The 23,687-nt window shown below is 39.6% G+C and overlaps 2 protein-coding genes across 3 annotated transcripts in view; one reads left to right on the top strand and one right to left on the bottom strand.

Moving 5' to 3' along the window:
* The window catches only part of LOC134841497 (ubiquitin carboxyl-terminal hydrolase 7-like), a 289,862-nt gene extending 281,251 nt beyond the window's left edge, over window positions 1–8,611 (top strand). For both annotated transcript variants that reach the window (XM_063857534.1, XM_063857526.1), the window contains exons 18-25: window positions 2,730–2,950; window positions 3,381–3,528; window positions 4,871–5,013; window positions 5,198–5,275; window positions 5,455–5,647; window positions 5,973–6,091; window positions 7,102–7,351; window positions 8,179–8,611. In XM_063857534.1, the coding sequence (XP_063713604.1) occupies window positions 2,730–2,950; window positions 3,381–3,528; window positions 4,871–5,013; window positions 5,198–5,275; window positions 5,455–5,647; window positions 5,973–6,091; window positions 7,102–7,351; window positions 8,179–8,339 (1,313 nt within the window). In that variant the 3' untranslated portion in view covers window positions 8,340–8,611. The remainder of the gene's footprint in view (window positions 1–2,729; window positions 2,951–3,380; window positions 3,529–4,870; window positions 5,014–5,197; window positions 5,276–5,454; window positions 5,648–5,972; window positions 6,092–7,101; window positions 7,352–8,178) is intronic.
* Window positions 1–23,687, bottom strand: part of LOC134841514 (endoplasmic reticulum mannosyl-oligosaccharide 1,2-alpha-mannosidase-like) — a 399,351-nt gene that overhangs the window by 269,160 nt on the left and 106,504 nt on the right. The gene's annotated exons all lie outside the window — the stretch shown is intronic.

Below are 23,687 nucleotides of genomic sequence, written 5' to 3'. Positions count from 1 at the left end.
ATCCAGTGTCAAAAATTTTTATTAAGTCAAGAAAAACTGTTCTCTTGGGTGATTTAGTTTTATCTATGCGACATTTCTCTGTTACTTCGGCAATAGCATCACTAGTACTGGTTTTTTTTCGGATTTTTTCGGAAATTGGTGAGTTTCTTTCAAGATATCTTTACACTGTTGTACATTGCTCATTCGAATACCTTACTCCAGGTTACAAGAAGTGATATTGGTCGATAGTTACTGACATCCAATTTTGATCCTGCTTTATATCCAATTTAGATCCTGATTGTGCCAGGATAACATCCTTATTTAGAGGATAGTTCATTGAGTTTTTTCAAGAAGGGAGCATATGCGAATGAACTAGCTTCACCAATTAGATTACTAATTCCATCTATTCCAGAAGATAATTTGTTTTGTAGCGCTGAAAGAATAACTTCAATTTCATATTCAGTGATTGAATTTAAACACGAGGCTCAGAATAAAGTTGATCAGTTTCTGGTTTATATATTTGATTAGCTAAATGACTGCCAAAAGCAGAAAAATAGTCATTGAACTCATTTGCGATAGCTATTTTGTCGCTAACAACGTCGAGACTACTTCCTGTTACCGAAACTATTGTTCTACTTGATGTATTTGTTATTTAGTAGCTTGTATACTTTTCCTTGTCACCATTCCTTGAATTTTTTATGCATGCTATTAGGGCTTAAAACGTGATGTTTTGTTTTATGAAATGAATAAACTGTGGTCGGAATTTTTAATTTGGTTGCGGTTTTACGCTTGCGTTTAGCAAGCGTTATTAAATCGGAATGTAGACTTTTTTCGAGTTAACTACTATTTTAACAAAATTAGTTGAATCACTTGACATGCTCTTCAGCTGACATGCTCAATTTCAATAACTTTCAATAATTCAATAATTCAACTTTTGGTAGGACACTAGTCACTTCTATAGTTTCAGGGGGACTTGAAACTTTTAAAAGTTTTAACAAAATCAGTTTTTTTCGGATCAACTGGTGTCTGCTCAAAGATTGTCGGCCTTGTTGCCGCTTCCTAAGTTTTGTTCAGTTGCTGAAATTAAAATGTCTAGCATAGTATGTTTGTCTAGAATTCCTATTTGATAAAATTGGTGTAATGAAAATTTATGAGATTGGGTTTGTTATTTTACTTTTTTTTCGAGACGCTTGGTAAAATTTTATCTATTTCTACAAAAAATTTAGTGTTTTTTCCTCGTAAAACCTTAAATGGATTTCAAAAACGGTATTCATGGAAAGAACGCTACACGCCTTTGTGCTTGCATGCTCCACTGGTCTCTTTTTAATTTACTCCTTTGTCTACAGCTTTCGAAAAAGTCTGCGGGGAATATTTGACCGATAGTTTTTAATTTTTTCGTTTTCTCGAAAACTAGCCTACCAAATGTGAGATTTTGGTTTCAATTAATGAACAGATTTGAAAATTTCCCTCCATAAGCAATTTTGCCGAAACTTTTCTACACTAAAAATTTTTTTACACTTTTATACACTAATTTACTGCCCTTGGAATTGTCAGTTTTTTTTTTGATTTTTCGACCGTTTTTTGAATCTTTTCTGAACTTTGCTCGAAAAATAAGTTTTTCAGTGTTTCCTTTGTTTCTTGCGTTCATTGATTCTTTGCCAATTGTCTGTTAGCTATGTTTATGGAATCTCAATAGCTTTCAGGCCCTTGTCACTTTTTGATGGGCTAAAATACACGCCTTCAGGTTATAAGATCTAAAGATCTTAGGTTCGAATCCAATCAGGGCCGCATTTTTCGTGTGTAGCAATTTAAAAATTTTTGTATCGAAAACTAGTTTTTGAGTACATTGGTTTGTCCGAAACATAAAATTGATTTGCTTCAAAGCATCATGTTCCTTTTGATTTCAGCTTTTTCAGCTCTGATTCTGTATAAGTTCCTTTTTATTTTGTTTCATTTTTTGCTTAACTGCTCTCTGCTTCAGTTATATCGCCGCCTAAGTTGCCTCATTATGCGTTGTTAAAAAACCAAAAATATACTGTTGTGTTTTTCTTGTTTCGGGAGTAAATGGGGGAATGGAGCGTGAAACGTTCGAGTTTCAAAGCAAGGCGAATTTTTCTATAGCAACATTTGGTTTTTGGCTCAAGTTGCATCTACTCCAGTAATGTCGGCTTATTTGCCAATCGGTAAAGGATTTTGAATGCTTGTTCATTGTTGGTGGTTGTTTTTTTTCTGACATTTAAACTCAAACTGAACATCATGCTAGGCAAACACGAATTTTTTGCCGATTTTTTAATGCGTTTCTTCTACATACTAGCCGCCAGGTTGCGATGCTGTTTTTGTTGAATCGCAAGTGTTGTAAAGTTCCGCTTCGCCTCTGTGTTTATTTTGGTTTTTAAAAATTTGCCTCATTAAAAAATCGATCTATTTATTTTACCCTTATTAAATACCGTAAGTAAGTTAATTTCTGAACTCCTAAACCAATTTTGAAGGGGGAAAGGATATTGTACGAGTGATCTTGCTTGCCAATTGCCCATTGGGCTAGGCGTTTTGTTGTTAGGTGGGGTTCAATTTTGAGTATTTACTGTGGTTTTCAATGCTGAATTTTCATCGTTTGCAATGTTGTTTTCAATGCTGAACTCTCGCCTGACGAGTTAATTGGTTCATACGCGATCACCGATCTTGTGAAAACTTTCGTAGTTGACTTCTTTTTCTTGTAATTATGTAACGTTTCGTGAATGTGCTTTGTGAAGGGATGGAATTGGAGGTTGAGCACTTTCCCCTAGCTAGAGATTACTTCCTCAATCTCTCCTTCATGGTCGAAATCACATTCTTGGAGAGACTGCACAACAACAACCCACAGGCGGCATATGCCCAGTTGAGTCCGGCTGCACAGCAACAACAACAGCAGCAGATGATGTGGAACCAGAAGAACATCACACTCAACATCAACACCAAGTGGACAGTGGCTAAGGTGCGTCCATCTGTAAATTTTTAGAAGAGAAGAACCATATTTAAAGGTGAGATTGTAGTTGAATTTGGCGATCGTTACTCTTGAAAGCCTAAAAGTAGCCAGCTAAAAGCTATGCAGTGTTTAATTAATGGATCTATAGCGGTTCCTGGAAATTGAATGAACAACCCGTAGTATGGTGCCGTTTTTAATTGTAGATGAATGAATTTCACCATAACTTGATTAATGTTATACAAAGACTTATCCTCAACTGGATCATCATCGTTAGAAATTGATCTGTCCTCTACAGCGCCAAACACAATCACCTCTCAGAAAGAGTCCTACTCTCGATTTTGCAAATAGTTCCTAGCGTGGCGGTCGAGAGACCTCGTGATGTCGATTCAAACATAAGATTTTCCCCAATACAGTTTTACATAAGTTCGCATTTTTTCAGACCTGTCAGCTGTTGGGACAGTACCTGAAACAAGACCCCGAGCATATTCAGCTTCTGAGGCCCCAAGGCAACACCAGAAGTCCAGGTGCCCCCAGTCTGAGATCTAACGACTCCGAAAACTGGATTCCCATCCCATCTACATTTGAAGGTAGAATCAATGTGTTTAAGACAGGGCTGTCATATTGTTAACTAAAACGTTTTTAACATGTTAACATGTTAATTATATGAAAAAAACACGTTAAAAACAAAATTGAGTTTTAAAATCACTCATTGAGTTGTTTAAAGAGAAAAGCCAGCTTTCCAGCCTTCTCGACGCCCAAAGAACTTCGGAGTTTTCCATAAGTGAGTCCGAGAGTTGAGAAACACCGCTCCAATCCTGCACTGGAGGAGATAGCATTGGCCAGTGTCGATGCATAGTCGACCAATTCTTTCGAGAATCCCAGTCGAAGTCCACTTCTCCACCAAGCTTCACTCTCGACCTTTTTGTAACCCTCAGCAAAAAGGTATTCGTTATAGGGAGGAACTTTTGCCATGTAATTTGTGAGCTCCGGCATGATATTTTCACCAGCCGTTTCACGGATGTAGTCGATGGCTTGTCTTGTTTCATCCGGATTCTGGTCCTCTCCGGCATACTTGTGATCGAGCAAATTAGCCGCTAGGACGACGGGTAGAATGGCCTGCTGAACTCGTTTGTTCACTTGCATAAATTTCGTCCAGTAACTCTCCACCAATCCTTCGGCGATCTGGAACAGTTGTTCCTGGTCGCAGAAATTGGACAAGCTTCGCGAGATGCTTGTTTGACGCGGCATTAAACGGAGTGTTGGTTGCGATGAAATATCGAGTCACAAGGATATCGCTCTCATGCTGCCTCGTGGGATTAGTGGAGATGACATTGAGAGCTGTCTGTCTCTTCTTTGGAGCCGGCGGAGCAGATGATGTTGTAGTGGCAGAAGATGTGGATTGCTCCTGGATGTCATCGTCATCGTCCACATTCCGGCAATCCCTCATGTGCTTCTCCATGCGTGCCGCATTGTTCACAACCTCAAAACCGCAGGTCTTGCATTTGGCCCGTTTAACGCCGCCAACGATAATCTCTTTGAAGCTGTACCACACGTCTTTCTTCTGCCGCGGCATGACACAATCTGAAATAAATATTTGTTAGTGTATGACGCATGCTGTTAGTACATCATGTGTTAAAAACAATGGTACCAATAGGTGTTATTAACATGTTAAATATAGGTCTGTTAATAACACCTTGTTAATAACATGACAGCCCTGGTTTAAGAGTCAATGAACGTAGTGAAGAGACTTATTAAGCTCGTGATGATGATTTTGTGGTTAGTTTTTTTTTCAGGAAAAAGTCTTAACGTGATGCATTTTTTTCGGAAATTGAAAATGGAACGACATTTTTTTTCTAAATTTCTGTTGGCCCTGTTTGAGTTCCCAGCAAATGTATCAACACTCGTTAACACATTTTTTGTTCGCTATAGGTGCTATCAAAGACATCATTGTTCCACCTGGCTTTGCCACTCCCCCTGGACTGGGTCCTAATGCGGTGCAGTACAGGAACAGGATTAGTGGCACCATGCAAGGAGTCCAGAACCAGCCAATAAAAAGGCTCTGCTTCGAAGTGGTTAGTTAATTGCATTTGATCTAAACGATAGGTATTGAAGAGATTGCTAAAAGGATGCACCTTAACTCAATAGAATCCAAATTCAACAATGGTAATATAAGATTTTGACATTAAAACTATTGATGATGGAGTCTTCTATATCTGGTTGAAGAAAAATGATGCTCATGACTTCGTTTTTGTTTAGTTGGAAATGAAAGTGAGTGAATTTGAGAATCGAAAGAAGATTACAATCGTCATATTTGACTACGAGACCAGAGACGAGGTAAGCTACGTCTTTTGTAAACTAAATCTGATTGATAATTCTTTGAATTCAAATTAATTACCGCAAAAGTTGTCGATGTTTCTATGATCTGTTAAAAAATGGGGCTGTTTATCCATGGCTGTAAGAATCTTCTAGTGAACATTTTGCAGCTCCTTTTTAGCATAACTTTCTTGTTGCAGCACGAGTTCACATTATACCCTTTGAAAGGGGGCAAAGTGGTTGACATTCTGTACGAGGCTGCCAAGAAACTCAACCTAGACTTGAAGGGACCTGTAGCTGCTTCGTCAACAGGAGGTGGAGGAGCGACAGGGGGTCAATCTTCTCCCTCGGGAAGTCAAACTAGTCAGCAGCTGATGATGAAGGAACTAGTTGGTACGTAGCAACTTAGCCGTGCTTTTGTTGATAAATTCGCGGGCGTTGAGATAATTTAGCGAGAGTTAATTTGTTCCCTTGGGATCAGCTAAATCTACTGGAAATTTTCTTCAAAAATCATCTTTCTAACGTTTTGCAGTTTTCTCTACATCATCAGTGTAAACCTCGAGGAACTGTTAATAAGTCTCACATTTTTTCATTGAAGTTCTTAAGACATTTATTATCTTGCATCTACCTTTATCACTTGTCGTTTTTTTTGCTTGTGATTGCTAAGTGCAGATTTGCCTCTGTTTAGATTTAAAGTATACAGTTCTTGTTATTACAGGTCGTCTGAGATTGGTCGAGTTAAATAACTTCAAATGCAACAGTATCATGGACCCTTTCCTGTCCATAGATCACGCACTACAGTCTGTCAGTCAACATGGGAGACAACTCAGAATCGACGTGAGTTTCTGCACAAGCAAACGATTGTTATTATACGAGCTGATTTATTTGATCACGTAGTCAGATAATTCACGGTCGATGAACGTATTGAAAAGTCTTATGCAGTTCTGATTTAATTTATCGGGACAAATCGGGCAACAATGGAACTTCAAAGGCGTTTTTATCGAATTGGGTTAAGATTAGACAAAAAGTAAGGAGAACAAAGTCATTGTCACTATATAAAACCCAAAATCTCTGTATAAAAACAAATTTCAAACATAATGCTCAACTTTTTAGAGAATTTACAGGAGGAATTTTGTTGGGCTGTATAAGAGGCTCCTTTTGATATAGTTTTAGCGTAATTTTTGATCAACTAAAAAGCCAAACTGACCCATTTTGGGGTAAAATTTTGGTTGCGATTTTTTGTGGTGAAACTCTTAGCCTAATCTTAACCCAATTTGAGAAAAACGAGAAAATCTTAATCCAATTTTGTTCATTTCTTCAATCAGCACTGTTATATAGGTCGTGATGATTTTTTTCCGTTTTTTTTCAGTAAAAGTTTTAATTTGTTCACGCTCTAATTTACTTTTTTTTGCGGTTTAACATCTGTTTTTTTTATATGTTCATTTCACTTTCTACGTTAAAACAAAATAATTCCACTATTAAACAGTGAAGTGTAAAAGTTCGCGAAAAACGTGATCGACTCTTGATTTTCAAGATGGATTTTAATTATCAGATTTCCCAGCGAAATAAAAAAGTTGACTTTTGATCCAGTTTTTCCAATTGTATATCAGAAAAGTCTCAAGCATGATTTTTTTTTTGAATTTTTGAGTTTAATAGCCAGCTTTTTTTCAAATTCCCAAGAGATTTTTTTTCAAAAAACTAGTCATTAATTTTTTTCTGTTTACTTGCGTTCATTGACTCTTTTCCAAATATTTGTTGGCTATGTTTTCTCAGCTTGATTCTTTTATGGTTTCAAATCAAGTTGAATTAAAGTTCACTTGAGTTTACCGGGCTGATTTCGTTTTAAGTTCCGTTTCCCGGAGAACCAGCGATCCACTGCCCCGACTGAGATGCTAGTGGGAGTAGCACATTACAGCAAGGAGATTTTCAACTGTTTCGGCACTCCCTTCTACATCCTCTGCACTTCCGACGAGTCCTTCAAAGAGATCAGAGACAGAATCTGTAGATTCCTCGATTTGAGTGACAGGGAGGCGGACAAGATCAAGTTCACTCTGGTCAATCAGAATCAATCCACAGCTGTCACGCCATTCAATTTAGGTTGGTCACACGCAAAATATAAAATCATGATAGGTCTTTCGAAATGTTTTGTTCTGTTAATGATCCATTAGCAATCTTGTCATTAAGTGTCAATGAACGTGTTATGATGCTTTTTCAGTTTTTAAGAGGCGATGAACGTAGTTCAGATACTTATGTAGGTCGTGATGATTTTTTTGCAGGAAAATTCCAATGCTCTAGAAGTGCATTTATATTTATGAATGGACAAATGATTGACCTCAGGTATATATGCATTTTTTGAGTTCAGCTCAAAAACCTTTACTTGAGGAACGGTAAAAGCACTCTCCGTTTATTTAAGCTGAAATGGCGCGGAAAAAGGTTATCGATTTGTAGTTCTGTAAGTGAAATTTAATTTTTAGTTTTCCCAGCAGAATAAAAATTTATCCTAATAATCCAGTTTTTTCAAATTTTTTCAAACTGCCTATTGGCTATGTTTTTAATGCAAATTTTTATTTTTTTCTTGTCAAATTTGATCTCTTGCGGTTTGAATTTTTGATTAAGTTTTCAGTTCGATTCAAACTCATTTGCTTGAAGGAAGTCAAATTGCGCTCTCCACTTACGAATGAGGAAATGGCGTAAAAATATGAACTATCTTTAGTATCGAAGTAGTTTTTTTTTATTGAGATTTTCCAGCGGATTAAAAAAATGTACCTATTGACAGTTTTCTCAATCACAGTTTTTTCAATGAAAGACCATATTTTAAAAAAAAAATCGGTTTTCTTGCATTTATTGTCTTTAATCCAACTGTGTTGGCTATGTTTTTTTTTTGTCTTTGTTCGTGCTAATCGTTCAAATGTTTTTCGTTGCAGAGGAGAAGATCAATATCGTCGCACAGAAAGAAGGTGCTCAGAAGTGGACGCCAAGATCTATGAATTCAACTGTATTTCTTGGATTGGAGCACTCGACGAAAAACGTGGGCAAGAAATCGAGATTTCAACCGTTTGAGAAATCGATTCAGATTTTGAACTGAAGTTGGAGAAACTTCCAGTTTCTAGTCAGGAATCAGTCCTGCTCACCGAAGACTATTTGTTTGCAGGGAATGAAATTCATTCGCACAGTTTTTTCAACGAATTTAAAAGATGTAAACTGAATCTAAATATTGTTTTTTTTTTCAGAAACTTTCATGACGTCTGTAGAAACATTTTTCGTCATATTGCTGCTAATTGTGAATCTAATTAAATATCTGCCCAGATTTAATAAAGTTCATCAGAGCACGACTTGAAATATTTCTTTTAGTTCGAAAAAATAAGATTGGTATTGAAACAATTTTTTCTTTTTAATTCATTTTTTCTCAAGGAACGTGATATTCTAAGTGGCCCTGAATCAAAAGGTCACCTGATTCCGTTTTAGGTATAAAATTTAGACATGATGCGTTTTTTCGTTTTTTAAGCATGAGACTTCATTCCAATCGAAAAGTGTATATAAAAACAATTAAAACACGGTTAGCCGGTTACTGTGCAAGCCGCACAGAATGTTCTGACCACGTTCATAAAAAAACTATAAAACAAAGGTGTTTTCTTTTTCTTTAAGTTAGTGTCATTTTTTGTTTGTGGTGTGATGAGAGAACTATGCAAACGCGTAGAAAACGTAGAAAGTTTGTGAATTAAAAATAATCGACGACAGCAGTTGTCTTCGAAAATGAATAGAAAAGAAATTCAAAATATATCAAAATTTTTTTTTTCAAAATCCTTAAATCTTTATCGATCGCTGATACCCGCTCTGAAGCAGACTAAAACTCAAATGTTTTAAATCCGTTTTTCGCGTCATTTGGTCATCTTTTTAAGAGTCGATTAACGTAGTTCAGATTTTTATATAGGTCGCGATGTTTTTTTTTAAAGAAAAGTCTTAAAATGTGTTCGTCTCATATACTTTTTCGCGGTTTGACTTTTCAGCTTTTAACTGCAGTTCTGTTCCTTGCTTAAAAATTCCCAAATGGAAGGCAAACTCCTTTATTGAAGAGTAAAAGCAAAGAAAAATGTGATCGACTTCTAATTTCTAAAAAGGATTTTCAATATCAGATTGCAAAATGAAAACCCTAACTTTTGATCCAGTTTTTTCAAATTTACGTTATAGTGTTACTTTGTGATCTACCGGTAAAGTCAAGGTTCACAACTCCAGGTGCGACGGGCCGGGTCTTGTACCGAGCAGTTCGCACCCCAATCTCCCTTCTCTGTCCGACATTCACAAGTTCTCCATTTCCACGCGGAAGCACGTATCTGTTTCCTCCGGCAACCTTTGAACCAAGGTCGTGTCTCATTCTTTCGAGAAACTGAAGCGTGCGTCCGGAGTTATTGACAACTGGATCGAAGTTTTCATTCTGAGTCAGTGTGTTCTTCGCTCACCCCCGCGGGGCGGGTGCAAGCATCTTAGGTACGAGGAAGCCAACATGCAAAGACGTCTTCAAAGATGCTTACTCGGGGATGTGGCTTAGCTCTGGCAGGAAGCAACAACTAGTCTTAAAGCCTCTAGCAGCCCAGTTGCTAACAGTGAGACCGGCATCAAGCGGGGCCGTCAACTCGGACATGAGGGCAGCTTTAGAAAGGCCCTTGCCGTCTTCCGTCCTGAGAGTCTTTCCTTAGAAGACTCCGCTGTTTCTGTTCTGAGAGAGAAGCACCCTCTCCCCACGGTTGTCAGCATTCCCGATAACGCCGATGAGACTTTGCTTTGTGTCATTAGCCCAACGACGTTTCTGGAGTGCGTCAGAAGTTTTCCCAGAGACTCCGCTCCGCGGCTGGCGTTTCTAAGCTGTACATTCTCATCTCAATTCTTTTCAGTGTTATTCACCAGCTTATAGTGACCGCGCAGCGTCTTCTATTCTTGACATTGTGAGCCTTCTCGCTCCTAGAGAAGCTCCTTTCGAAATCGGCCCCTACTGTGTGGTGCCAGCTTTCTTGCTTTGAAGAAGAAAGACGGCGGGATACGGCCCATTGCTGTTGGAGAAGTCTTGAGACGGCTTGTCGCCTAGTGTCTTTGCGGCCTTTCCAGTGCTGAAGCGGCATCTCTTCCTGTTCGCCCGCATGCTCTCAACGGTCTGGTCAGCTCCCTCGGCGTCTCCACCGACCTCGCCGTTTTCCAAGTCGACCTGGAGAAAGCTTTCAACAGTTTTAGTGGGTCAGCCATTGTTTCCCGGGTGGCTGAATAGTTTCCGGAACTGCTTCCCTTGGTCAAGTTTTTCTACAGCCAGCCGTCTTGGCTAAAGTTTGGTGATGTTCTCGAGCTCTCCGCCCTGGTGTTGATCAAGATGACCCCCTCGCCCTGCTTCTTTTTGCCTTTAACATCCAGCCGATCCTTGTTGATGAAGTCCCAGTTCCCTGAGCTCCTCTGCAACGTCTCGTACCTCGAAGACGGCTCGCTTTTGGCTAAAGTGGACATCCTCGCTCAGGCCGTCAGCTTCATTTGTTCCTCGATAAATAGTATTGGTCTTTAGGTCAGCGTTGAGAAGTGTGTGTTGTAGTCCCCCAACCCTGATCTGGATACCAGCCTTTTCCCGCCGGAAATCACTATCCATGGGCTTGGCTTGAAGAACCTCGGCGCTCCAGTTTCCGACGACCAAGTGTTCGTTCAGGGGATGTTTTCCAAGCGTATCGAGCAGTGCAAAGAACTCATGGAGTCTGATCGCTTGCCCTTCGCCAGTTGGCGCTTCACCTTATTCGCAGCTGCGCTGTGCTTCCGAAGATCATCTTCAGCCTTCTGACCTGCGACCCCAGCTCGGTCTCTTCGCCCCTCTCAGGTTTCGACAGTGCTGTTCACAGTGCTCTTGAAGCAATAACAGGCTGCGCTGTTTCCGATAGTCAACACTTGCAGTCTTTGCTGCCAGTTTCGAAGGAGGCATTGGGCTGCCCAACGCCTCCAAGCTCTGCCATGCCGCGTCTCTAGGCAGGTATGTCGACGCCGAGACCCTCGCTGAAGTCAATGGCGCCAGCTGGTGTGAGTATCTTGCTTCGGCTGCCACGGAACGTGAAAAAACCAGGTGGTTGTTCTGCTCTGGCCAAAAAGCATCTTAGGTACGAGGAAGCCAACATGCAAAGACGTCTTCAAAGATGCTTACTCGGGGATGTGGCTTAGCTCTGGCAGGAAGCAACAACTAGTCTTAAAGCCTCTAGCAGCCCAGTTGCTAACAGTGAGACCGGCATCAAGCGGGGCCGCCAACTCGGACATGAGGGCAGCTTTAGAAAGGCCCTTGCCGTCTTCCGTCCTGAGAGTCTTTCCTTAGAAGACTCCGCTGTTTCTGTTCTGAGAGAGAAGCACCCTCTCCCCACGGTTGTCAGCATTCCCGATAACGCCGATGAGACTTTGCTTTGTGTCATTAGCCCAACGACGTTTCTGGAGTGCGTCAGAAGTTTTCCCAGAGACTCCGCTCCGCGGCTGGCGTTTCTAAGCTGTACATTCTCATCTCAATTCTTTTCAGTGTTATTCACCAGCTTATAGTGACCGCGCAGCGTCTTCTATTCTTGACATTGTGAGCCTTCTCGCTCCTAGAGAAGCTCCTTTCGAAATCGGCCCCTACTTGTGTGGTGCCAGCTTTCTTGCTTTGAAGAAGAAAGACGGCGGGATACGGCCCATTGCTGTTGGAGAAGTCTTGAGACGGCTTGTCGCCTAGTGTCTTTGCGGCCTTTCCAGTGCTGAAGCGGCATCTCTTCCTGTTCGCCCGCATGCTCTCAACGGTCTGGTCAGCTCCCTTGGCGTCTCCACCGACCTCGCCGTTTTCCAAGTCGACCTGGAGAAAGCTTTCAACAGTTTTAGTGGGTCAGCCATTGTTTCCCGGGTGGCTGAATAGTTTCCGGAACTGCTTCCCTTGGTCAAGTTTTTCTACAGCCAGCCGTCTTGGCTAAAGTTTGGTGATGTTCTCGAGCTCTCCGCCCTGGTGTTGATCAAGATGACCCCCTCGCCCTGCTTCTTTTTGCCTTTACCATCCAGCCGATCCTTGTTGATGAAGTCCCAGTTCCCTGAGCTCCTCTGCAACGTCTCGTACCTCGAAGACGGCTCGCTTTTGGCTAAAGTGGACATCCTCGCTCAGGCCGTCAGCTTCATTTGTTCCTCGATAAATAGTATTGGTCTTTAGGTCAGCGTTGAGAAGTGTGTGTTGTAGTCCCCCAACCCTGATCTGGATACCAGCCTTTTCCCGCCGGAAATCACTGTCCATGGGCTTGGCTTGAAGAACCTCGGCGCTCCAGTTTCCGACGACCAAGTGTTCGTTCAGGGGATGTTTTCCAAGCGTATCGAGCAGTGCAAAGAACTCATGGAGTCTGATCGCTTGCCCTTCGCCAGTTGGCGCTTCACCTTATTCGCAGCTGCGCTGTGCTTCCGAAGATCATCTTCAGCCTTCGGACCTGCGACCCCAGCTCGGTCTCTTCGCCCCTCTCAGGTTTCGACAGTGCTGTTCACAGTGCTCTTGAAGCAATAACAGGCTGCGCTGTTTCCGATAGTCAACATTTGCAGTCTTTGCTGCCAGTTTCGAAGGAGGCATTGGGCTGCCCAACGCCTCCAAGCTCTGCCATGCCGCGTCTCTAGGCAGGTATGTCGACGCCGAGACCCTCGCTGAAGTCAATGGCGCCAGCTGGTGTGAGTATCTTGCTTCGGCTGCCACGGAACGTGAAAAAACCAGGTGGTTGTTCTGCTCTGGCCAAAAAGCATCTTAGGTACGAGGAAGCCAACATGCAAAGACGTCTTCAAAGATGCTTACTCGGGGATGTGGCTTAGCTCTGGCAGGAAGCAACAACTAGTCTTAAAGCCTCTAGCAGCCCAGTTGCTAACAGTGAGACCGGCATCAAGCGGGGCCGCCAACTCGGACATGAGGGCAGCTTTAGAAAGGCCCTTGCCGTCTTCCGTCCTGAGAGTCTTTCCTTGGAAGACTCCGCTGTTTCTGTTCTGAGAGAGAAGCACCCTCTCCCCACGGTTGTCAGCATTCCCGATAACGCCGATGAGACTTTGCTTTGTGTCATTAGCCCAACGACGTTTCTGGAGTGCGTCAGAAGTTTTCCCAGAGACTCCGCTCCGCGGCTGGCGTTTCTAAGCTGTACATTCTCATCTCAATTCTTTTCAGTGTTATTCACCAGCTTATAGTGACCGCGCAGCGTCTTCTATTCTTGACATTGTGAGCCTTCTCGCTCCTAGAGAAGCTCCTTTCGAAATCGGCCCCTACTTGTGTGGTGCCAGCTTTCTTGCTTTGAAGAAGAAAGACGGCGGGATACGGCCCATTGCTGTTGGAGAAGTCTTGAGACGGCTTGTCGCCTAGTGTCTTTGCGGCCTTTCCAGTGCTGAAGCGGCATCTCTTCCTGTTCGCCCGCATGCTCTCAACGGTCTGGTCAGCTCCCTCGGCGTCTCCACCGACCTCGCCGTTTTCCAAGTCGACCTGGAGAAAGCTTTCAACAGTTTTAGTGGGTCAGCCATTGTTTCCCGGGTGGCTGAATAGTTTCCGGAACTGCTTCCCTTGGTCAAGTTTTTCTACAGCCAGCCGTCTTGGCTAAAGTTTGGTGATGTTCTCGAGCTCTCCGCCCTGGTGTTGATCAAGATGACCCCCTCGCCCTGCTTCTTTTTGCCTTTACCATCCAGCCGATCCTTGTTGATGAAGTCCCAGTTCCCTGAGCTCCTCTGCAACGTCTCGTACCTCGAAGACGGCTCGCTTTTGGCTAAAGTGGACATCCTCGCTCAGGCCGTCAGCTTCATTTGTTCCTCGATAAATAGTATTGGTCTTTAGGTCAGCGTTGAGAAGTGTGTGTTGTAGTCCCCCAACCCTGATCTGGATACCAGCCTTTTCCCGCCGGAAATCACTGTCCATGGGCTTGGCTTGAAGAACCTCGGCGCTCCAGTTTCCGACGACCAAGTGTTCGTTCAGGGGATGTTTTCCAAGCGTATCGAGCAGTGCAAAGAACTCATGGAGTCTGATCGCTTGCCCTTCGCCAGTTGGCGCTTCACCTTATTCGCAGCTGCGCTGTGCTTCCGAAGATCATCTTCAGCCTTCGGACCTGCGACCCCAGCTCGGTCTCTTCGCCCCTCTCAGGTTTCGACAGTGCTGTTCACAGTGCTCTTGAAGCAATAACAGGCTGCGCTGTTTCCGATAGTCAACATTTGCAGTCTTTGCTGCCAGTTTCGAAGGAGGCATTGGGCTGCCCAACGCCTCCAAGCTCTGCCATGCCGCGTCTCTAGGCAGGTATGTCGACGCCGAGACCCTCGCTGAAGTCAATGGCGCCAGCTGGTGTGAGTATCTTGCTTCGGCTGCCACGGAACGTGAAAAAACCAGGTGGTTGTTCTGCTCTGGCCAAAAGTGGCGACTGGCTTTGGGCTGTCCCTTCGAAGGACCTCGGTCTCTCCTTATCTGCCGCTGAGTTCAGAGTCGCTTTGTGTTTCCGGCTGAACATACCTCTGTTAAGCGAAGAGTCCTCATGCCCTAAGTTTTCCAAGAGCTTGGATGTCTTCAGCGACCACGCTCTCGGCTGTTCCTCCAGTGGTGACCGCATCCACCGCGACAACCGTTTCCCCGACACTATTTACAACCTTGCCTCCAAAGTCGCCCTTTCTCCAGTCCTTGAGAAATCCCATCTCACAGAATCCCGTTCTCGTCCAGGTGACTTTTTCTACCTTGCTGGTCTCGTGGTCGTCCCGCCGCTCTGGATGTCACCGTTAAAAGTTCACTTCAGCCTGCCACCCTCTGGAACTTCTGCCGGTTATGCACTGGAAATTTCTGACGACCGAAAGATTGCCAAGCATGCCTCAGCCTGCAATGAGGTAGATGTCCCTTTCATTCCTCTATCCGCTGAAGCTCTCGGTGGCTGGTCCACGTTAGCCACCAAGAATCTCTGCCGTGTAGTCTCTATGGCTGACTTTCGCTCCGGCAACCGTGACCCGCGGCTAGCTGCTACGTACCTTTTACAGCAGCTGTCCGCCATTTTGCAAAAAGGTAATGCGACGTTACTGCTGGCCAGGTATTGGTGTTGACGGTCCAACTCCTCACTGCCCACTCTCTATTTTCTCTCCTGAATTTCGTTAAATTATGGAGTTGTACTCGGGTTACTGATCTACAACTTTGGATACCTGATACTTTTTTATTGGTTTGTTATATCGAAACAGGTTCAAGGTTAAATTTTGTTCGAAGAAAATTTTCCAAAAAAACAAGGCAGTATTTTTTCTGTTTTTTTTTTGCGTTCATTGACTCTTCTCCAACTGTCTGTTGGCTGTTTGATTTTTTAAGCTGTTCGAATCAATGCTGAAATGGGTTCATTATAATTACGCTTGCGATAAGCATGCGATATCAAATTGGAATATGTGGTACAACTGGAGTTAATCAAACTAAATGGTAAGGAAAGCGAGGCTATGTCGCGAGCGATTAAGCGTTCGAATCCAAGACCATGCCAGTTTTTCTAAATCGATGAACGTAATTCAGACTATTATATAGATCGCGATGATTTTTTTTTTCAGGAATTAGTCTTAGAATTGTTCAGGCTCAAATTTTTTTTTCACCGTTTTACGTTGGATTTCTTTACAAGTTCAGTTCATTTCCAATGGTAAAAGGAAGGCAAACTCCACTATCGAATTTGAAAATCACTAAAAACGTGATCCACTTCTAATTTTGAACATGAAATTTTTTTATCAGAATTTCCAGCGGAATAAAAAATTTACCCAATGATCCAGTGATCTCAGATTGGGTAAACTTTATCAAAAAAGTTCTAATCATAATTTGTTTTCGAACTTCAAAGAGTTTTGAGAAGAAAAACATTGCGTGAGTGGGAAGGTTTGTCAACAATGAAAACAAAATTTATTTTTTTTGATAAGCAACCAAAACTATCCTTATGTGCAGTCAGAATTTTAAAGAGTGATGAACTTAGTTAAGACTTTATATAGATTTTTACTATTTTTTAGGAAAATGTCTTAAAATTCTCTAATAATACTGATGTGCTTTTGTACATATTAATTTCCTTGCGTATGTGTGGACTTTTCGAGTTCAATTTTATTTCATCTGCTGAAATTTAGGTAAATTGTGCCCGCCGTTACGAAAGTGTAAAGGTCCCGAAAAACGTGATCGACTTCTAGTTTCGAAAGCGAATTTTAATACGAGCGCTTCACGGAAATTTTAGTTAAGTTTTTTTGATTTAAATTATTTACTAGTTTTAAATTAATTCGCCAGTGTTGTAACCGGGAACTAGACTGTTTTCCCCGTAAAACAACTTTTCTTACAAATCCTACATGCTTTTCTTTCTTGCTCTATTAACGAACCTTAATAACTTCCACGATCGTTCCCACTTAACGTAGATGTACATTGGTTGCCTTTGCACCCTGAGGCCTAGGGTTCGAGTCCCGGCCAGGCCTCATTTTTGTTTCAGTATAAATGAAATTGAAATTGTTTTATGGTAAAAATTGAATTGTTGCACGTTCTTTTGCTGCTCATCATTTGTCGGCTTAGCTGCCGCATCACGGATTGTTATTGTGCTTCAAGCAGTTTTTAAGAGTAATGAACGTAGTGAAGACTCTTATATAGGTGTTGGTGGTTTTTTGTTTAGTTTTTCTCTCTGGAAAAGTCTTAAAATTTGTTTACGCTCAATTTTGATTTTTCGCGGCTTGAATCGTGATTTATTTTCAAGTTCAGTGCATTTCTATTGTTAAAAGGAAAGCAAACTCCCCTATCGAACAGTGAATTTTTAAAGGTCACGAAAAGCATGATCGACTTCTAGTTTCGAAAGTGGAATTTAATTATCAGATTTCCCAGCGAAAGAAAATCTTTAACAATTGATTCAGTTTTCTCAAAGTGGGTTAGTTTCAGGAAAAAATTGTCAATTTTAAATTGTTGAAGAAATTCAAATACCATCTAAGGCCATCTATCAGGGGAAAATTTGGTGTTCAGATTCTTTGAATTTCTAAAACAATTCACGATTCACATTTTTTTAATTTAAGGCCATCTATTTTTTTCCCTTCAAATCGAAGGTTGAGATTTTTTCAAAAACTAAGTTTTTTTTTGCGTTCAGTTCTCTTTTCCAACGGTCAGTTGCTAATTTAAAATTAAAATGTTTTGCTTGGCATGTTTGCCTAGATTGAAATTTTATCGAGATATACGAAAATTTTTGTAGACCTAGTTTTTTTTTCGCTTTGTTGCTTCTATTGTTTTTTTATGTTTGTGTTGTTTCGCAAGTGATGCGAAGCTCCGCTTCGCCTCTGTGTGTATCATTTGATCCATTCCGATAACCTATTGTGGAACCTGATTTTGCGTGGAAAAATAACTAAAACATACCCAAAGACAAAGTTTCTTCCATTTTAATTGATCGGAACTATCCAATCTTTTTTTTCTACCAAATTCGATTTTATTTCCGAACTTGTTCTATATAAACACGCAAATCCTTGTGTTATTTTTACTATTGGTGATAAGTAAAGGTATTGCAACAGACTTTTTCCCGTAAATAACTTTATTCACAGGATCTCTAATTTTGGTTAATCTTCCTTTCTGTTCCTTCGTACTTTATTCAACCAACAGTCATTTTACAAAGCATGTCTCTCTGTTTATTTTCCATTCTATTCAAAAAATGTTTTTTGTTGGCTATAAAATTTACAACTCCGATTAGTTGAAATTCATTTTTTCCTACCCAATGGGCTCAAAGGTTTCTGCTTATAATATACCGGCTTTATGCCCTCATGTTGTATCGTATGGGCGATTAATTTTTCTAACTGCGTGTGTGGGTTCTAGAGTCAATGGGCGTATTTCAGACTTTCATATACGTCGTGATGATTTTTTTTCGGTTTTTTCAGGAAAAGTCTAAAATTTGTTCAGGCTCAAAATAATTTTTCCGCGATTTGAATTTTGATTTCTCTTTAATTTCAGGTCATTTTCTTTGGTAAAAGGAAAGCGAACTCCACTATTGAACAGCAAAAGTGTGAAGATCCTGAATACGTGATCAACTTCCAGTTTCGAAAGTGGAATTTAATTATCGAATTTCCCAACGAAGTAACAATTTTACCTATTGATCGAGTTTTCTCAATTTGACTGTTTTATCAAAAACGTGTGAATCGTGAATTGTTTTAGAAGTTCAAAGAATCTGAACGCCAAATTTTCCCCTGTTATTTGAAATTTGAGACTTTACAAAAAATAAGTCGATTTTTTTCGATTTTCAATTTTGTTGTAATCAAAAATTTTCTGCACAAAGGGCGTTTGTTCAAGTATTGTCAGCTTAGTGATCGCTTTAGAAATCTTTGATGGGATGCTTATTCAAAATTCTGTTGGCCAGCTGACATGTTTTTTTTTCTCAAAAGGAACTCATGACCAATAGTTTTAATTTTCTTGCACCAACCTTTGATGAAACAATTGAGCTGAAGCTTGCTGATAAAAAATAAAGTTTTCTTTTTTTAATCGTATGTATTCATCTGTTCTTCAGACTTTTTAGCGTAAAATTAAATGTTATTCAAGTCATGCTTCAAAGTGAATAGATGTCATTCGTTTTGAAATCTGGCTTCTGTTGAATTGACCACATTTGGCCTGATCTGTATTCATGTTTTATTGTGTATTATGCGCCATTATTGGCTACCATTTGGATAATATGGCGATTATCAAGCTGAAAACTCAGCGAAAACTGTTTCAACTGATTGCTATAAAATAATTTGCAGCATTGTTGTTTTTTTTTTTCAGCTAAGTTTTAATGTAAATCCTTCATTAATTCATAGATTTTTAGATCCACTTTTTTCAAGGAATCGAATAACTCGTAGCAAGTGTCAAACATTGGTTGAAGTGAGAACTCTTAGAATACTTTCGAAGAAGTATGTGTGCTTTATTTTTTTCTTCGGATCAGTTTCTCTTTTAAACTAGCAATTTTTGACGTATATTTTTTCGCAGTCTGAAATGCATGATGTCCTGGGCTGAAAATTAAAAAAATATATATCTGCGGTCTTTTTCTGCAAAATATGATGATTTAAAATTGCTAATTTGGGAAAATTATTGTGCGCTATGTATCGGTTTTCTATTCACGCGCGGCATAAGGGGCAATTTATTCAGCTCATAAACCATTCCAAATTGAAGTGAGGCAGCGGCAGCTACTTGGTCCAAAAAAAACATGCTACAAGATGAGAACATGCAGGGGAAAATTTGCAAAAGTAGACATTTATATCATTTTTAACCATTAACTACTTGAGATACCTTAAAGAGCAATCCCCTGATTTTAGCAGTCCTGATTTAATTGAAGTTGAGTCGATCGGAATACAACATTATCTTATTAACAGCCTGGAGTGGTAGAAATCTAAAACCAACGCGGCCAAATTTATTTTCCGTGCTCTCCCAAAGAACTGAAGAAACTCTATTTTGTGAAACGCAGTCGAATTTCTGGAAAAAAAAAACAGGCGTTTCAGTGCACTTTTTGGAAGGTTTTGACCTAAAAATTGAGCGCTGACTATCCAAATTATTATTTAGTGTCGACTTTCATACAACTTTTTTTATATGTAATTTTTCCAGGCAGCCCCAAAATGGCTAGATAAAAAAGTGCTGAAGGGGGACTTGACATTGTTGGCATAAAGTAATTTTAAACGATGTAACTGAAATTTAAGTTGACGAAATGCTACAAGTTAGAAGCAGTTGCAAAATAAGTTACGTTTATTTGTCTTCGCGGGTTCGAACGAGGAAAAAGTACGACTACGGGGGCTGCATGGAGAACGTGAAGAAGAGAGACTACGAGGGATATCTGCACTGTCTTGTCTTTCCTGAGCATTTAGTTCGCCACGCACTCGCTATCAAGGCAGCCATGTCCATTGAAAAAAATGATACTAAATTTGTATACTGTTTTTTTTTAAAAAAAAGTGAAAAGACTTTCTCTCGCATGTCTTGTAAAGCTCAACTGTCAAAATACTCATGGTAATCATTGTTTCAAAAGAACCCCTTTTTGATCCAGGATCTCAAGCTATTTTCGAAAATCTGTAAATTAGTTGGAAATGGACTTGGCTGCATGCAGGCGTTCAACATTGAACTAGCGATGGTACCCGATCAAGCGAGATCAGATTTTAAAATAGCTCAGATGCGGTACCAGTTTTGGAGCGATTCTATCGATCAGGGTTGCTACTGATAGAGTCGAGTGATGATATATCCTATGAAATTTCTCGCAGTCTCAGTCGTGAATCAATCGGTATTTGATTTTTTTCATTGCCGAGAATCATCGATTTGAAATTGTTACTTTTTAGATTAATTCCATCTTCATGTGGACTCATTTTAAGCTAGTGAACTCCTACTTCTCGTTTAATTACCCTGCGATTGACAGGGGTATTGCAACCGGTTACGAGACTTTTTTCCCGTAAACGACTTAGTTCATAGGACTCATGTAGTACGGCCGGTTATTTGTCTTCCTATGTTTGGTCGGCTTAGCTGTCACATCTTAGTTTCTTTTTGTGCGCAATTTTCTTATAGTTGCTCTAAGTGTTTTGGTTTGTTCCTGCAATTTGTAATTTTACTAACCTTGACTCCGTATTAACTTTTTTTTGTTTCGCCCAAAAACTTTATACCGCGAAAATTTTTTCGACATATTTTATCAACTTAGTGACCTAGTTTTGGGCCGTTTCAAGGGGAAACCCATTTTTGATGCTCCCTAGGATTCCAAAATATGCTAAATGCCTTAGAAAAGAGTTTATAGCTCAAAAGTTTTTGTTTTGACCAAATTTTGTCGGCTCAGTTCAGGAACAGTCTCTAATAACTACAGATGTGCGTTCATACTCATTGATGCATTTATGAATGCACTAAGGTATAAATGCACTTTTGAGTTGAATTGAAATTCATCTGAATGTGAGGTAAATAGCACTCTCCAAAAACTAACGTGGAAAAGGCGCGAAAAAACGTGAATGAGTTCTAGTTTCGAAAGTGGATTTTTTTTAGATTTCCAACAGAATAAAAACTCGACGTATTGATCCAATTTTCTCTAGTTGGGTTCATGTTATGAAAAAAGCGCCAGTCATAAATCTTTTTAGAAATTCAAAGAGCTTAAAGGGCATCTATTTTTTTTCTTTGAAGTTCGAAAGTTGAGATTTTTTTCAAGAAAATCAAAGTTTTTTTCATGTTTACTTGCGTTCATTACTCTTTTTCAATCTTCGATTGGCTGTGTTTTAAATTGTCATTAACTCCTTTCGATTTTAGTTTTGGACGTGTTTTTCGCAATTAGAAAAACATCATTTTTAACAACATTTTGGAAGTTTTTTTAGTTTTTTTTAATTTTCTTTTTGGATTTAGTGGCCTTCCCTTCATGTATGTTAGCTTGCCTTACTATTTGTTGTACCGCAAGTAGTGCGAAGCTCAGTGTCGCCTCTGTGTAGAAAACTTGATGCCGCACAATCGCTTTTGCAAAAATAACCGTGTTCTGAACATAATATGCTATAATATGCCAGTTGCTATCTTGTTATCTATTTAAGTTTTTGTTTGCATTTTCCCAAAAAATTTCAAAATATTCGCAAGAGTCTTTGCTTAAAACATTAAACATTTGTTTTCTGGAGAATAGATATTTTGCCCCCTTGAACTCGTTTAAGCCATGTCTACACTTGCGAGAGCAATTCTCTTGTAATTGACAACTAGATAGTAGGCAAAATTAGCTGAAATCGCGTGAAAAAAACGTGATCGAATTCTTATTTCGAAATAGGAATTTAGTTACCAGTGGAATATAAACGTATCCTAATAAACCAGTTTTCTCAAATTTGGTTAATTGTTATCACGCTCCCGATTAGCAAGCATTATCAAATCGTCGAAACACATGCCAATAATAATCCGCTCTGGAAATTCAAAGAGTTTTAAGGCCATATATTTTTTTATTTGAAATCAGAAACTTTATAAAATTTTCTTTTAAAAAGTTTTTTTTTAAATAATTGGTCATTTTTTTTTAGTTTTGTTGCGTTTATTGACTTTTTCCAACTGCCTGTTGACTATGTTTTTATAATCAAATATCTGGCATGTTTGCCTAGAATTGAATTTCTATCAACAAAACGAAAGTTTAATTTTTCAATTTTTTTCCGATTTATGTTTTTCATGTTTGTGTTGTATCGCATGTGATGCGAAGCTGAGCTTCGCCTTTGTGTTTAACAATTTTTTATAATATGCCATTTCACAAGTCATGTGGCAACCCTGATATTTGCAACAGATCTACAGCGGAAAACCGAAATTTCATCCGACCTTAATGGAATTGAGTTTTGCGGTCGAAAAATGTTACCTGTCCAAACAGAATTTCAAACAGATGATTGAGGCTAGAAATTCGCTGTTGCAAATACAGTCAGATGTTTCACTGGTCGATTACATGAAACGGTTGATGGATGTTAATTACGGGTGTAATCTTTTGTTGCACCAATTGAATTGTGGCTCGATGGAAAAAGCAAATGTTGAAGCCATACAATCTTTTAGTAAAGCGCAAGGTAAGCTACAATTTATGAATTTTTTAAAGGTACCTCAGAGAGAAAACAAGACTTTTGAAAAATGTGACAGATATCAAAAATATTGAGTTTGAGATATTGAGTTTAAGATTGGTCGGTTAACATGAATTGCTTTCGAAAAACTGCCAGCTCATTTTTCTAAAAATTCAACAATTCAAAAATTTGAATGATGAATGTTCCGACTGACCTCTTATCTGTCTCAACTCGTTTTAATTTAATAGTTATAATTTCTCAAAAAAACTACACAGTTTTTGAAAATACAGTATAATAAGTACAAATTGACTTGTTTTGAGAACCCACACGCCCACCACATGCAATGCCTTGTTTTAGGTCGTATAACGTGCGTTACATAAAACATATTTGGGAGAAGTTTAGCCTCCTCAAATTGAAAATGAAATTTTTTAACCACAAATCAAACAACGCGTTGCTGTTCCATGTCCAAAGAACTCGAATAAAATTAGTTAGTGTTTTTTCAAATCATTTTAATTATTTGTACTTTTTAATAGTAATTTTTTAGGAAAAAGACTTGTTCACGCTCGAACTTGATATTTTCGCGGTTTAAGTTTTGATTTTTTGAAAACTCAGTCTATTTCCTTTGTTAAAAAGAAAGCAAACTCCACTATCGAACAGCGAAAAACGTGATAGACTTTTCGTTTCGGAAGTTAATATTGAGACATCCCAGCGAAATGAAATATTTACCTATTGATCCAATTTTCACAAATGGGGTTAATTTAAAGAAAAACGTGATCATCATCAATTGCTATAGAAATTCGTTTAAAGGTCATTCATTTTTTTCCGAATTTCGAAAGTTGATATTTCATTTAAAAAAGTCTGTTTTTTCCTGTTTCTTGGTGTTCATGACCATGACGGTCGTTCTATTCTTTTTCAGGAATTCTTAATATGTTACGAGGAATTGGCTATTTGGCCGCAAGAAAAAACTGCGAGATTCCAAGAGCTG

Source organism: Symsagittifera roscoffensis, chromosome 1 (assembly GCF_963678635.1).
Source record: "Symsagittifera roscoffensis chromosome 1, txSymRosc1.1, whole genome shotgun sequence".
NCBI lineage: Eukaryota > Metazoa > Xenacoelomorpha > Acoela > Convolutidae > Symsagittifera > Symsagittifera roscoffensis.
This window is presented reverse-complemented; position numbering and strand designations above follow the sequence as displayed.